This window comes from Hyla sarda, chromosome 4 (genome assembly GCF_029499605.1).
Source record: "Hyla sarda isolate aHylSar1 chromosome 4, aHylSar1.hap1, whole genome shotgun sequence".
NCBI lineage: Eukaryota > Metazoa > Chordata > Amphibia > Anura > Hylidae > Hyla > Hyla sarda.
Window position 1 is genome coordinate 174161905 of NC_079192.1, and position 12076 is coordinate 174173980.

A 12076-nucleotide genomic window follows, 5' to 3' on the forward strand; every position below is an offset into this window, starting at 1 on the left:
CATATGTGGATGTAAAGTGCTCTGCGGGCAAACTACAATGCTCAGAATAGAAGGAGCGCCATTGGGCTTTTGGAGAGAGAATTTGTTTGGAATGGAAGTCGGGGGCCATGTGAATTTACAAAGCCCCCCGGGGTGCCAGAACATTGGACCCCCCCCACATGTGACCCCATTTTGGAAACTACACCCCTCACGGAATGTAATAAGGGGTACAGTGAGCATTTACACCCCACTGGTGTTTGACAGATCTTTGGAACAGTGGGCTGTGCAAATGAAAAATAAAATGTTTCATTTTATGGACCACTGTTCACTGTTCTGGCACTATGGGGGCTTTGTAAACACACATGGGCTTGAATTCCAGACACATTCTCTCTCCAAAAGCCCAATAGCGCTCCTCTTCTGAGCCCTGTAGTGCGCTGCAGAGCACTTTACGCCCACACATGGGGGTATTTATATACTCAGAAGAAACGGTGTTACAAACTGTGGGGTAACTGTATAGGGGTATATGTAGTGTTTTACCCTTTATTTTGTGTAAGTGTAGTGTAGTGTTTTTAGAATACATTCACACGGGGGTTACAGAGAGTTTCCCTGCTGAGAGTTTGAGCTGCAGCGTAGAATTTGCTGCATTTCAAACTTGCAGTGAGAAACTCACTGTAAACTCCCACCCATGTGGATGTACCCTGTACATTTACAGTGGGGGGCCGCGGGCTGTTGCAAAACTACAACTCCCAGCATTCTCTTTGGGTGTCTGTGCATGCTGGGAATTGTAGTATGCAACAGCTGGAGACACACTGGTTGGGAAACACTAATTTAGGTAGCAAACTCTGTGTTTCACAACCAGTGTGCCTTCAGCAGTTGCAAAAGCTAAAACACCCAGCATGCACTTACAGCCAAAGGGCATGCTGGGACTTGTAGTTATGCAACAGCTAGAGGCATACTACTAACACTCCCAGCATGCCCTTTGGCTGCCCATGCATGCTGGGGGTTATAGTTATGCAACAAATTCTGTGTTTCACAACCAGTGCGCCTTCAGCAGTTGCAAAACTTCAACTCTCAACATGCACTTACAGCCGAAGAGAATGCAGGGACTTGTAGTTATGCAACAGCTGGAGGCACACTACTACAACTCCCAGCATGCCCTTTGGTAGTTTGTGCATGATGGGGGCTGTAGTTATGCAACAACTGGAGGCACATTTTTTCTATGAAAAAGTGTGCCTCCAGCAATTGCATAACTACAACCCCCATCATGCACAAACTTCCAAAAGGCATGCTGGGAGTTGTAGTTGTGCCTTGTGCTGTTGCATAAAAACCACTCCCAGCATGCCCATTTCTCCATGCTGGGAGTTGTTGCTAAGCAACAGCAGGAGGCATGGACTTACCTCCTGCTGCTACACACGCCGGATCCTGCCTGTCGCTGCCGCTGTCTCCGCTCCGGGGGCCCCAATCCCGCTGCTGATGTTACATACTCCCGGAACCCACTTTGGCCCTCCGAGTAGGGGTGGAGTAGGTGCCGTTAGGGACACCCCCACAGTAGGTGTCCTGATTCGGACGGTAACGGCCGACAAATCAGGACGATCGTGAGGTGGCACCAGTGCCACCTCACTCCTGCTGCTAGAGGGTGATAGGAGCCGTGTCGGACGGGACCTATGGCCCTTTTTTTCCGGGTCACCGATTAACCCAGAATAGCTGATCTGAATTGAGTCTGAGGACCCCCACAGGGGTTTGCACGGGGTGCTTGCTGAATGATTTCAGTAGGCGACACGCGGCGGGGACCGAAATACCCACGGGCGTACAGTTATGTCCTGTGTCTTTAAGTACAGGGATGTCAGGTCGTACCAGTACGCGCTGTGTCTTTAATGGGTTAAACCCACCTGGGGCAAATAACAGGTGTGGGCAACATAAAAATCACACCTGAAAGCAGATAAAAAGGAGAGAAGTTCACTTAGTATTTGCATTGTGTGTCTGTGTGTGCCACACTAAGAATGGACAACAGAAAGAGGAGAAGAGAACTGTCTGAGGACTTGAGAACCAAAATTGTGGAAAAATAACAATCTCAAAGTTACAAGTCCATCTCTAGAGATCTAGATTTGCCGTTGTCCAGTGTGCAACATTATCAAGAAGTTTGCAACCCATCGCACTGTACAGCCCAGTGTCAGAAAGCTGGGTTTGCGTCCGAGATCTTGGTCTTCCAGCAGGACAATGACCCCAAACATACACCAAAAAGCACCCAGAAATGGATGGCAACAAAGCGCTGGAGAGTTCTGAAGTGGCCAGCAATGAGTCCAGATCTAAATCCCATTGAACACCTGTGGAGAGATCTTAAAATTGCTGTTGGGAAAAGGCGCCCTTCCAATAAGAGAGACCTGCAAAGGAAGAGTGGTCAAACATTCCGGCTGAGAGGTGTAAGAACCTTATTGATGGTTATAGGAAGCGACTGATTTCAGTTATTTTTTCCAAAGGGTGTGCAACCAAATATTAGGTTAAGGGTGCCAATAATTTTGTCCAGCCCATTTTTGGAGTGTGGTGACATTATGTCCACTTTGCTTTTTTTTTCTCTTTTTTTGGTTTAGTTCCAATACACACAAAGGGAATTAACATGTGTATAGCAAAACATGTTACTGCAATTCTTTTCTGTGAGAAATACTTCATTTTCTTTAAGGGGTGCCAACATTTACAGCCATGACTGTAGATTTTCCTAAACTGGAGTACCACTTTCAGCTTAAAGGGGTTCTCCACTGGAAAAAAAAAATATTTTTAATCAACTGGTGCCATTACATCTATTTAAAAATCTTAATCCTTCCAGTACTTATCAGCTGCTGTATGTTACAGATGAAGTTCTTTTCTTTTTCAATTTCCTTTCTGTCGGACCACAGTGCTCTCTGCCGACACCTCTGTCCATTTTAGGAACTGTCCAGAGTATGAGCATATCCCCATAGCAAACCTCTCCTGCTCTGGACAGTTCCTGACATGGACAGAGGTGTCAGCAGAGAGCACTGTGGTCAGACAGAAAGGAAATTCAAAAAGAAAACAACTTCCTGTGGTGCATATGGCAGCTGATAAGTATTGGAAGGATTAAGATTTTTAAATAGAGGTAATTTATAAATCTGTGTAACTTTCTGCCACCAGTTGATTTAAAAAAAAAAAAAAAAATGTTTTCCAGGGGAGTACCCCTTTAACCCCTTAAGGACTCAGGTTTTTTCCGTTTTTGCACTTTCGTTTTTTCCTCCTTACTTTTAAAAATCATAACCCTTTCAATTTTCCACCTAAAAATCCATATTATGGCTTATTTTTTGCGTCGCCAATTCTACTTTGCAGTGACATTAGTCATTTTACCCAAAAATGCACGGCGAAACGGAAAAAAAAATCATTGTGCGACAAAATCGAAAAAAAACGCCATTTTGTAAGTTTTGGGGGCTTCCGTTTCTACGCAGTGCATATTTCGGTAAAAATGACACCTTATCATTATTCTGTAGGTCCATACGGTTAAAATGATACCCTACTTATATAGGTTTGATTTTGTCGCACTTCTGGAAAAAATCATAACTACATGCAGGAAAATTTATACGTTTAAAAATGTAATCTTCTGACCCCTATAAATTTTATTTTTCCATGTACAGGGCGGTATGAGGGCTCATTTTTTGCGCCGTGAGCTGAAGTTTTTATCGGTATGATTTTTGTATTTGATCGGACTTTTTGATCACTTTTTATTCATTTTTTAATGTTATAAAAAGTGACCAAAATACGCTTTTTTGGACTTTGGAATTTTTTTGCAATTACGCCATTGACCGTACGGCTTAATTAATGATATATTTTTATAGTTCGTTCATTTTCGCACGCGGCGATACCACATATGTTTATTTATTTTATTTTTTACACTGTTTTATTTTTTTATGGGAAAAGGGGGGTGATTCAAACTTTTATTAGGGAAGGGGTTAAATGACCTTTATTAACACTTTTTTTTAACTTTTTTTTTGCAGTGTTATAGGTCCCATAGGGACCTATAACACTGCACACACTGATCTCTCATCCTGATCACAGGCGTGTATTAACACGCCTGTGATCAGCATTATCGGTGCTTGACTGCTCCTGTCTGGATCTCAGGCACGGAGCAGTCATTCGTCGATCGGACACCGAGGAGGCAGGTAAGAGCCCTCCCGGTGTCCGATCAGCTGTTCGGGACGCCGCGATTTCACCGCGGAGGTCCCGAACAGCCCGACTGAGCAGCCGGGATACTTTCAGTTTCACTTTAGAAGCGGCGGTCAGCTTTGACCGCCGCTTCTAAAGAGTTAATACCGCACATCGCCGCGATCGGCGATGTGTGGTATTAGCCGCGGGTCCCGGCCGTTGATTAGCGCCGGGACCGACACGATATGATGGGGGATCGCGGCGCGATCCCGCTTCATATCGCGGGAGCCGGCGCAGGACGTAAATATACGTCCTGCGTTGTTAAGGGGTTAATAGAAGTGTAACAGGTTCTACAACATCATAATAAACTTTGTGTATCCACTCTTCACCATTATCAAGCTGATCAGCTGGAGTCAGACTAATACCAATGTAAAATTAAAGGCATATAATAAGATAACACCATCTAGATCAGGGGTAGGCAACCTTTTGGTAGTGCTGTGTCCAAATTTTTTTCCAAGTCTCTTGGTGTGTTGGCAACATGGGTGTGGCTTATTTTGGATGTGGTTTGTGGGGGGGGGGGGGGGGGGCCTTGTCACAGGGTGGGTTTTTCACAAAATGATCCCTATATATTGTTCTCGCTGTAAGGACCTTAAAGTGAGAACAACAATTTTAACTCAGACCTGTATAATACAGACCCCAGAATCAGACTCCAAAATAATACAGGCCCCAGAAACAGACCCCACCATAATACAGACCCCAGAATCAGACCCCTCCATAATACAGACCCCAGAATCAGTCCCCACCATAATACAGACCCCAGAATCAGTCCCCACCATAATACAGATCCCAGAATCAGTCCCCACCATAATACAGATCCCAGAATCAGTCCCCGCCATAATACAGACCCCAGAATCAGTCCCCACCATAATACAGATTCCAGAATCAGTCCCCACCATAATACAGATTCCAGAATCAGTCCCCGCCATAATACAGACTCGTGAATCAGACCCCACCATAATACAGATCCCAGAATCACCACCCACCATAATACAGATCCCAGAATCAACACCCACCATAATACAGATCCCGGAATCACCACCCACCATAATACAGACCCCAGAATCACCACCCACCATAATACAGATCCCAGAATCAACACCCACCATAATACAGATCCCGGAATCACCACCCACCATAATACAGACCCCAGAATCACCACCCATCAAAATACAGATCCCAGAATCAACACCCACCATAATACAGATCCCGGAATCACCACCCACCATAATACAGACCCCAGAATCACCACCCACCATAATACAGATCCCAGAATCACCACCCACCATAATACAGATCCCAGAATCAACACCCACCATAATACAGATCCCGGAATCACCACCCACCATAATACAGACCCCAGAATCACCACCCACCATAATACAGATCCCAGAATCACCACCCACCATAATACAGACCCCAGAATCAGACCCAACCATAATACAGACCACAGAATCACCACCCACCATAATACAGACCCCAAAATCACCACCCACCATAATACAGACCCCAGAATCAGACCCCAGTCGTGTTGCGCAATAATATACAGTTACATTAACTGACTCACAATTCACGTCTTTTACGGTTGGCGTCGTCCTCTTTTCTTCTGTTCTCCTTCTGGCTCAGACCACCCTGACGACTTCTTCTAGCAAAAACCCATCACTGCAGCATTTGCAGGACAAACATCTTAGTCTCTGCACTTTTCCAGTGCTCTCCACAGAAGTGTAAAATTCAGTGGAGTTTATTCCATTCCAAACAGCATTATAGAGCAAGCAACGCTTCAGCAACCTGTCTTCATCTTTGTCAAGCATGAGAGGCGACGGAACGCAGCCTGCTCTGTAACTCTGTTTGAAATGGAATAAACTGCACTGAATTCTGCACTTTATACTTTGGTGAGCTACGATTTTCCTTGGATATAAGTAGGTAGGTAGCTATGCAGGTAGGTAAGTAGATATGAAGGTAAGTTCATAGGTAGGTAGCAAGGTAGGTAAATGGGTAGCTAAGTATGTATGTATGCATGTAGGTAGGTAGTTAGGTAGCAAGTAGGTAGTTAGGTAATTAGGTTGCTATGTAGGTGAGTAGCTACGTAGGTAGGTAGCTAAGTAGGTGGGAATGTAGCCAGGAAATTAATAAGGTAGGTAGCCAGGCAAGTAATTGTGTAGGTAGCCAGGTAGGGCAGTAGCCAGTGCTCCTTCACATTGAAATCATCATCCCCCTTCCCAGTCACATGAATCCCACCCCCCCGTCACTTGCACCCCTTTCCCCCATCATCACTTGCACCACCCCTTCCCCCCATTATCTCTGGCACCCCCATCATCATTTGCACCCGCTTCCCCCCTCCCATCACCTTTCCTTCCCTGCTTCCCTTCCCTCACCTATATCACAGGCAGGGATCTCCTGGGCAGCACAGGCTGGCTGCGTTCTTCTCCCACTACAGTGCAGGCTCCTATGAGTAACGTCATCGGCGCCTGCGCTGCGTGCGGGCAGAGGTCACAGGTCTCCTCTCAGTGAAGCCACAGGTCCTTCAGCTCAAACTGAGAGGAGGCTTTAACTGTGCATGCGTGTGCGCCCAATTAAAGCGGCGCTCGCTCGCCTGGGGATCCGGGACAAGTGTCCTGGATCCTCCATTAGCGGACCGAGCGCCTCTCTGACCGGAGCCAGCCCCGCGTGCCATGAGTGGCCTGCATGTCGGGGGTTGCCGACCCCTGATCTAGATCGTACTCCCAAAAAACTAATTTGATTACAATGCGAGTACTGTTATCCATTTGTACTTACCTCAGATTGTTTCAAAAATCAATTCAGTTAGAAAAAAAAAAAAAAACATTAAATTTGGGTAGCTGATACATTAGGCTGGCGTTTCCCACCCAGAAAGCCTTCGGCTGTCTGGGCATGCTGGGAGTTGTAGTTTTGCAACAGCTGGAGGCACTCTGGTTGGGAAACACTGCATTAGGCAAATACTCACTGCAGTGCCTGCAAATAGGTCTGAATAGCACTCTCCGTGTCTCCCTCCATAAGATGAACCTTTCCCAACATCATGGCGCTGAGCTCTTGTCTGTGCAATTGAAGCGCAAGATTCAGCTGCTCCTTACTCTTTAGAGAAAACAGAAATCTAGTTTAATATGTCATTTTACAAAACAGTCTAAAGGCACAGATAAAGAATCTGGGTGAGGGGAGGGGGTAACCTACACCACCAATAAACTTTCTCTTTTATTTCTATAGTCATGGGTATAGAAGTAAAGAAGCAATGCAGCAATCAATTAAATATACAATAGAACTTGAACTGCTCTGGGTACACACTGTATGGAGATAAGAAACACTGAAATGTACTCTAGAATACAAAAATAGGAAAGTTGCCACTGCAGATTCTGAGCCCAAACTAGAATTTGATTACAAAAGGGGATGGGAAATATGAGGTAAAGGCTTGTGCTGCTGGATCTACATCTGAGTTTGGCTTAAAGTGTATCTGTCACCAACAAAAACTTTTTATATAATGTAGATAATACCATTATATGTACAGTATATTTGTAATATACATTGATTTAAAAATGTGTTTATTTTTGGGTCACTGCAGCTATTGTCTGTTTGTCTAAGAGGAGTCCAAATATAGGAAGTGAGGGCAGGAGAAGCAGGGCTCTGTGCAGGCTCCTGGCTCAATCATTCTGCTGTGTGAGCCGGGAGCATGTCATAGAGCCTCACTGCGCAGAGCCCTGCTTGTCCTCCCTGCGCAGAGCCCTGCTTGTCCTCCCTGCGCAGAGCTCTGCTTGTCCTCCCTGCGCAGAGCCCTGCTTGTCCTCCCTGCGCAGACCCCTGCTTGTCCTCCCTGCGCAGAGCCCTGCTTGTCCTCCCTGCGCAGAGCCCTGCTTGTCCTCCCTGCGCAGAGCCCTGCTTGTCCTCCCTGCGCAGAGCCCTGCTTGTCCTCCCTTCGCAGAGCCCTGCTTGTCCTCCCTGCGCAGAGCCCTGCTTGTCCTCCCTGCGCAGAGCCCTGCTTGTCCTCCCTGCGCAGAGCCCTGCTTGTCCTCCCTGCGCAGAGCCCTGCTTGTCCTCCCTGCGCAGAGCCCTGCTTGTCCTCCCTGCGCAGAGCCCTGCTTGTCCTCCCTGCGCAGAGCCCTGCTTGTCCTCACTGCGCAGAGCCCTCTACAATAGCTGTAGAGACAACATTATACACATTTTTAAGCATTGTATATTACAAATATACATATAATGGTATACAATGTAGATAATAAAAAGTTTTTGTTGACGACAGGTACACTTTAAAAACTGCAATGGTAGAATAAAACAAAAAATACTGATAGCAAGCATCCACTTCCGATATCCTACCTTGCTGAAGTCTTTTAGATACAGGTAACAGACTCCCAAATTGTGACAGATTTCCTAAAGAGTAAAATACACATATGGATAAACTCAATGACACATTGAGTATTAATAAAACTTCACAAACAGAACAACTTATTATGGATCATCTCTGTAAATCCTTTAGAACTGAACAAATGTTTCCAAATTCTAGGAGACAACTACTAAAATGGTAAATGGCGAGCCACTTCATCAGAAATGTATGGCTAAGATACGAGGAGGCAAAAATTTCCATAACTTCCCTATAATACAATAAGCAGGGCAGAGAAAAGTATAACAAAGCTGTCTCACAGCTATGAGCACATTACATACCACCTATGCAACAGCAATGCTCCATGTTAAAGTGTACCTGTCGCCAACAAAAATGTTTTATATAATGTAGATAATACCATTATATGTATATTTGTAATATACATTGATTAAAAATTGTGTATATTTTTGGGTGAAAAAATGTTGTCCCTGCAGCTATTGTCTGTGTGTCTCTATGAAGAGTCCAAATACAGGAAGTGAGGGCAGCACAAGCAGGGCTCTGTGCAGGCTCCTGTCAGTCCTCCTAATGTATGAGTCAGGAGCGTGTTATAGAGCCTCAGTGCACACTGTTCTGCTTTTTCTTACGGAACAGAGCCCTGCTTGTCCACCCTCACTTCCTGTATTTGGACTCCTCATATGGACACACATGCTATAGCTGCAGGGACAAAAATATACACATTTTTTAACCAATGTTTATTACAAATATACATACAATGGTATTATCTACATTATATAAAACGTTTTAGTTGACGACAGGTACACTTTAATACAGAACAGCTGTCAGAGTCTGGTAAGTTAGAGACAATGACAGCTTATCATTTAACTGGACAATGCACGCATCTACATAATGTACATGCAGTATTTCATTCATTTTATTATGCAGTTTCTTGTTTTTCATGATCTGCTTCACTGCACCGGTAACATGCTGCTCATACATAACACAGCATGAAGTCACTGACAGGCCCCCCTTCTATTCAGTAAGTGAGCACCGTATTTGTTACCGCTATGCACAGAGCAGCAGTGCATGTGGCCGCACACCGTACGTTTGTTATCTACAACTTTAGAGACATCAAGAAGTATAGTATAATAATGGGAGCAGATAACAAAACAATATACAAACAGTACGCACTGGAAGAACAGGTTAATGTGGAGTTAATATAGTATGTAGGGAAAGGTTGGCATCATACCCAATCTTTATTATTGAGTCTAGCTGCCTCATTGTAAACCTCAACGGCTGCTCTGTGCTTCCCCAGCAAAAACCTGAAAAAAGAAATCGGTAAGTCAGAAACATTTAGTAGTGGGGTTTTCTGTAAGTAAAGATTATTACTGTATAATGAAAACTTCTATAACATTCTAAAATTCCTTGTGTTTCATTTACTCACCATTTTCAAGATCTGTTTGTTGTCAGTGAATGGACACATTCTGGTCAACATTTTAAAACATAAATGGGCAATCTTATTAAAAGTATTTTTTGCTATTGCACTCCTTATGGTAAATAAAAAACATCTTTCTAATATACTTTGTTTTAAAAAAATGAAGTTTTCTGTTTTATTTGTGTTTAACCCCTTAACGACCAAGGACGTATATTTACATCCTTGGCCGGCTCCCGCGATATAACGCGGGGTCATGCGATGACCCAGTGTCATATCGGGTCTGTCCCAGCATGTATCTGAAGCCGGGACCCGGGGCTAATAGCGCGCAGCAGTGATTGCGGTGCCGCGTGCTATTAACCCTTTAGACTCTGTGTTCAAAGTTGAACGCTGTGTCTAAAACGAAAGTAAAAGCTTCCCGGCTGCTCAGTGGGGCTGATCGGGACCACCGCAGTGAAAATGCGGTGTCCCGATCAGCTGGGACGCGAGCGGAGGTCCTTTTACCTTCCTCCGGCGTGTCCCTTCGGCGATTGATTGCTCCAAGCCTGAGATGCAGGCTTGAGCAATCTACCTCCAATAACACTGATCAATGCAAAGCTTTGGCTTTTCAGTGAACAGTGTATAAGATCAGTGTGTGCAGTGTTATAGCCCCTTATGGGAGCTATAACACTGCAAAAAAAAAAGTGTAAAAAAAAGTTAATAAATGTAATTTAACCCTTTCCCTAATAAAAGTCCAAATCACCCCCCTTTTCCCATAAAAAAAACAAACCCCAAAGATGTAAATAAAAATATAAACATATGTGGTATCGCCGCGTGCGTAATCGTCCGAGCTATAAAAATCATTAATTAAACCGCACGGTCAATGGCTTATGTGCAAAGAAATTCCAAACTCCAAAATTTTTGGTCACTCATCATGAAAAAATGAATAAAAAGCAATCAAAAAGTCCGATCAATATAAAAATGGTACTGCTAAAAACTTCAGATCACGGCACAAAAAATGAGCCCTCCTACCGCCCCATATGCAGTAAATTAAAAAAGTTATAGGGGTCAGAAGATGACAATTTTAAGCGTATACATTTTACTGCATGTAGTTATGATTTTTTCCAGAAGTACGACAAAATCCAACCTATATTAGTAGGGTATCATTTTAATCGTATGGACCTACAGAATAAAGATAAGGTGTCAGTTTTACTAAAAAAATGTATTGCGTAGAAACGGAAGCCCCCAAAAGTTACAAAATGGTTCAATTTTGTCGCACAATGATTTTTTTTTTCCGTTTCGCCGTAGATTTTTGGGAAAAATGAGTGATATTATAAAGTAGAATTGTGGCGCAAAAAATAAGCCATATGGATTTTTAGGTGCAAAATTGAAAGGGTTATGATTTTTAAAAGGTGTGGAGGAAAAAACGAAAGGGCAAAAACAGAAAAACCTGTGGTCCTTAAGGGGTTAAAAAAGCTGCCACTAGGTGTCTCCCTACTTGTCCAGAGCACATTTTCCCCCATCTTTTGCACAGACTTTGGACTCCTGCTGGCCTGGCAGAAGTCCAAACACAGGAAATGCAGTCTGAAGTGCTGAGGGGGGCGGGGGGTGTCCAGCCTTAGCCAATCATAGCTCCTCTCACACTTAACTGCCATTTGCTGTTGGTGGCAAAATAAGGGAGGAAGTTCTCCCCTGTATGGCTTCAGATGATGTCACACCTGCTGGGTAACGCCCCTTCCCGGTCTGTGAACCTGAGGTTGAGCAGAAAATACATAGCAATATCAAGGTAGAAAACTAAAAAATAATAAAAATACAGACAGGGGGGTGGTTTATCATGATGGGGGCAGTGAACTGGGAGGATTATAAAATGTATCAAGTTAATGAGAGGTACTCTTTAACAACCCATTAACTCCTTAAGGACTTAGGGCGTACTGTACGCCCTGAGTCCGCTCTCGTTCTTAAATGCGGGGCCACATCGTGCACTGATCGCGGTGCCGCACGCTATTAACCCTTTAGGCGCGGCGAGCCGGTTAGCTTAGGGATCTGTTTTGGATCGCCGCTGCAAAATCGCGGCATCCCAAACAGCTGTACGACAGCAGGAGGGTCCCCTACCTTCCTATTTGCCGAATGACTGCTCAGTGCCTGACATCCAGGCATGAGCAGTCAAG

The 12076-nt window shown here is 44.4% G+C and overlaps 1 protein-coding gene across 1 annotated transcript in view; it reads right to left on the reverse strand.

Moving 5' to 3' along the window:
- Positions 1 to 12076, reverse strand: part of BBS4 (Bardet-Biedl syndrome 4) — a 57112-nt gene that overhangs the window by 13724 nt on the left and 31312 nt on the right. Inside the window, exons 6-8 of the mRNA XM_056572792.1 lie at positions 9747 to 9819; positions 8497 to 8550; positions 7142 to 7269 (exon numbers count right to left, since the gene is read on the reverse strand). Coding sequence (XP_056428767.1) covers positions 7142 to 7269; positions 8497 to 8550; positions 9747 to 9819 — 255 coding nt within the window. The remainder of the gene's footprint in view (positions 1 to 7141; positions 7270 to 8496; positions 8551 to 9746; positions 9820 to 12076) is intronic.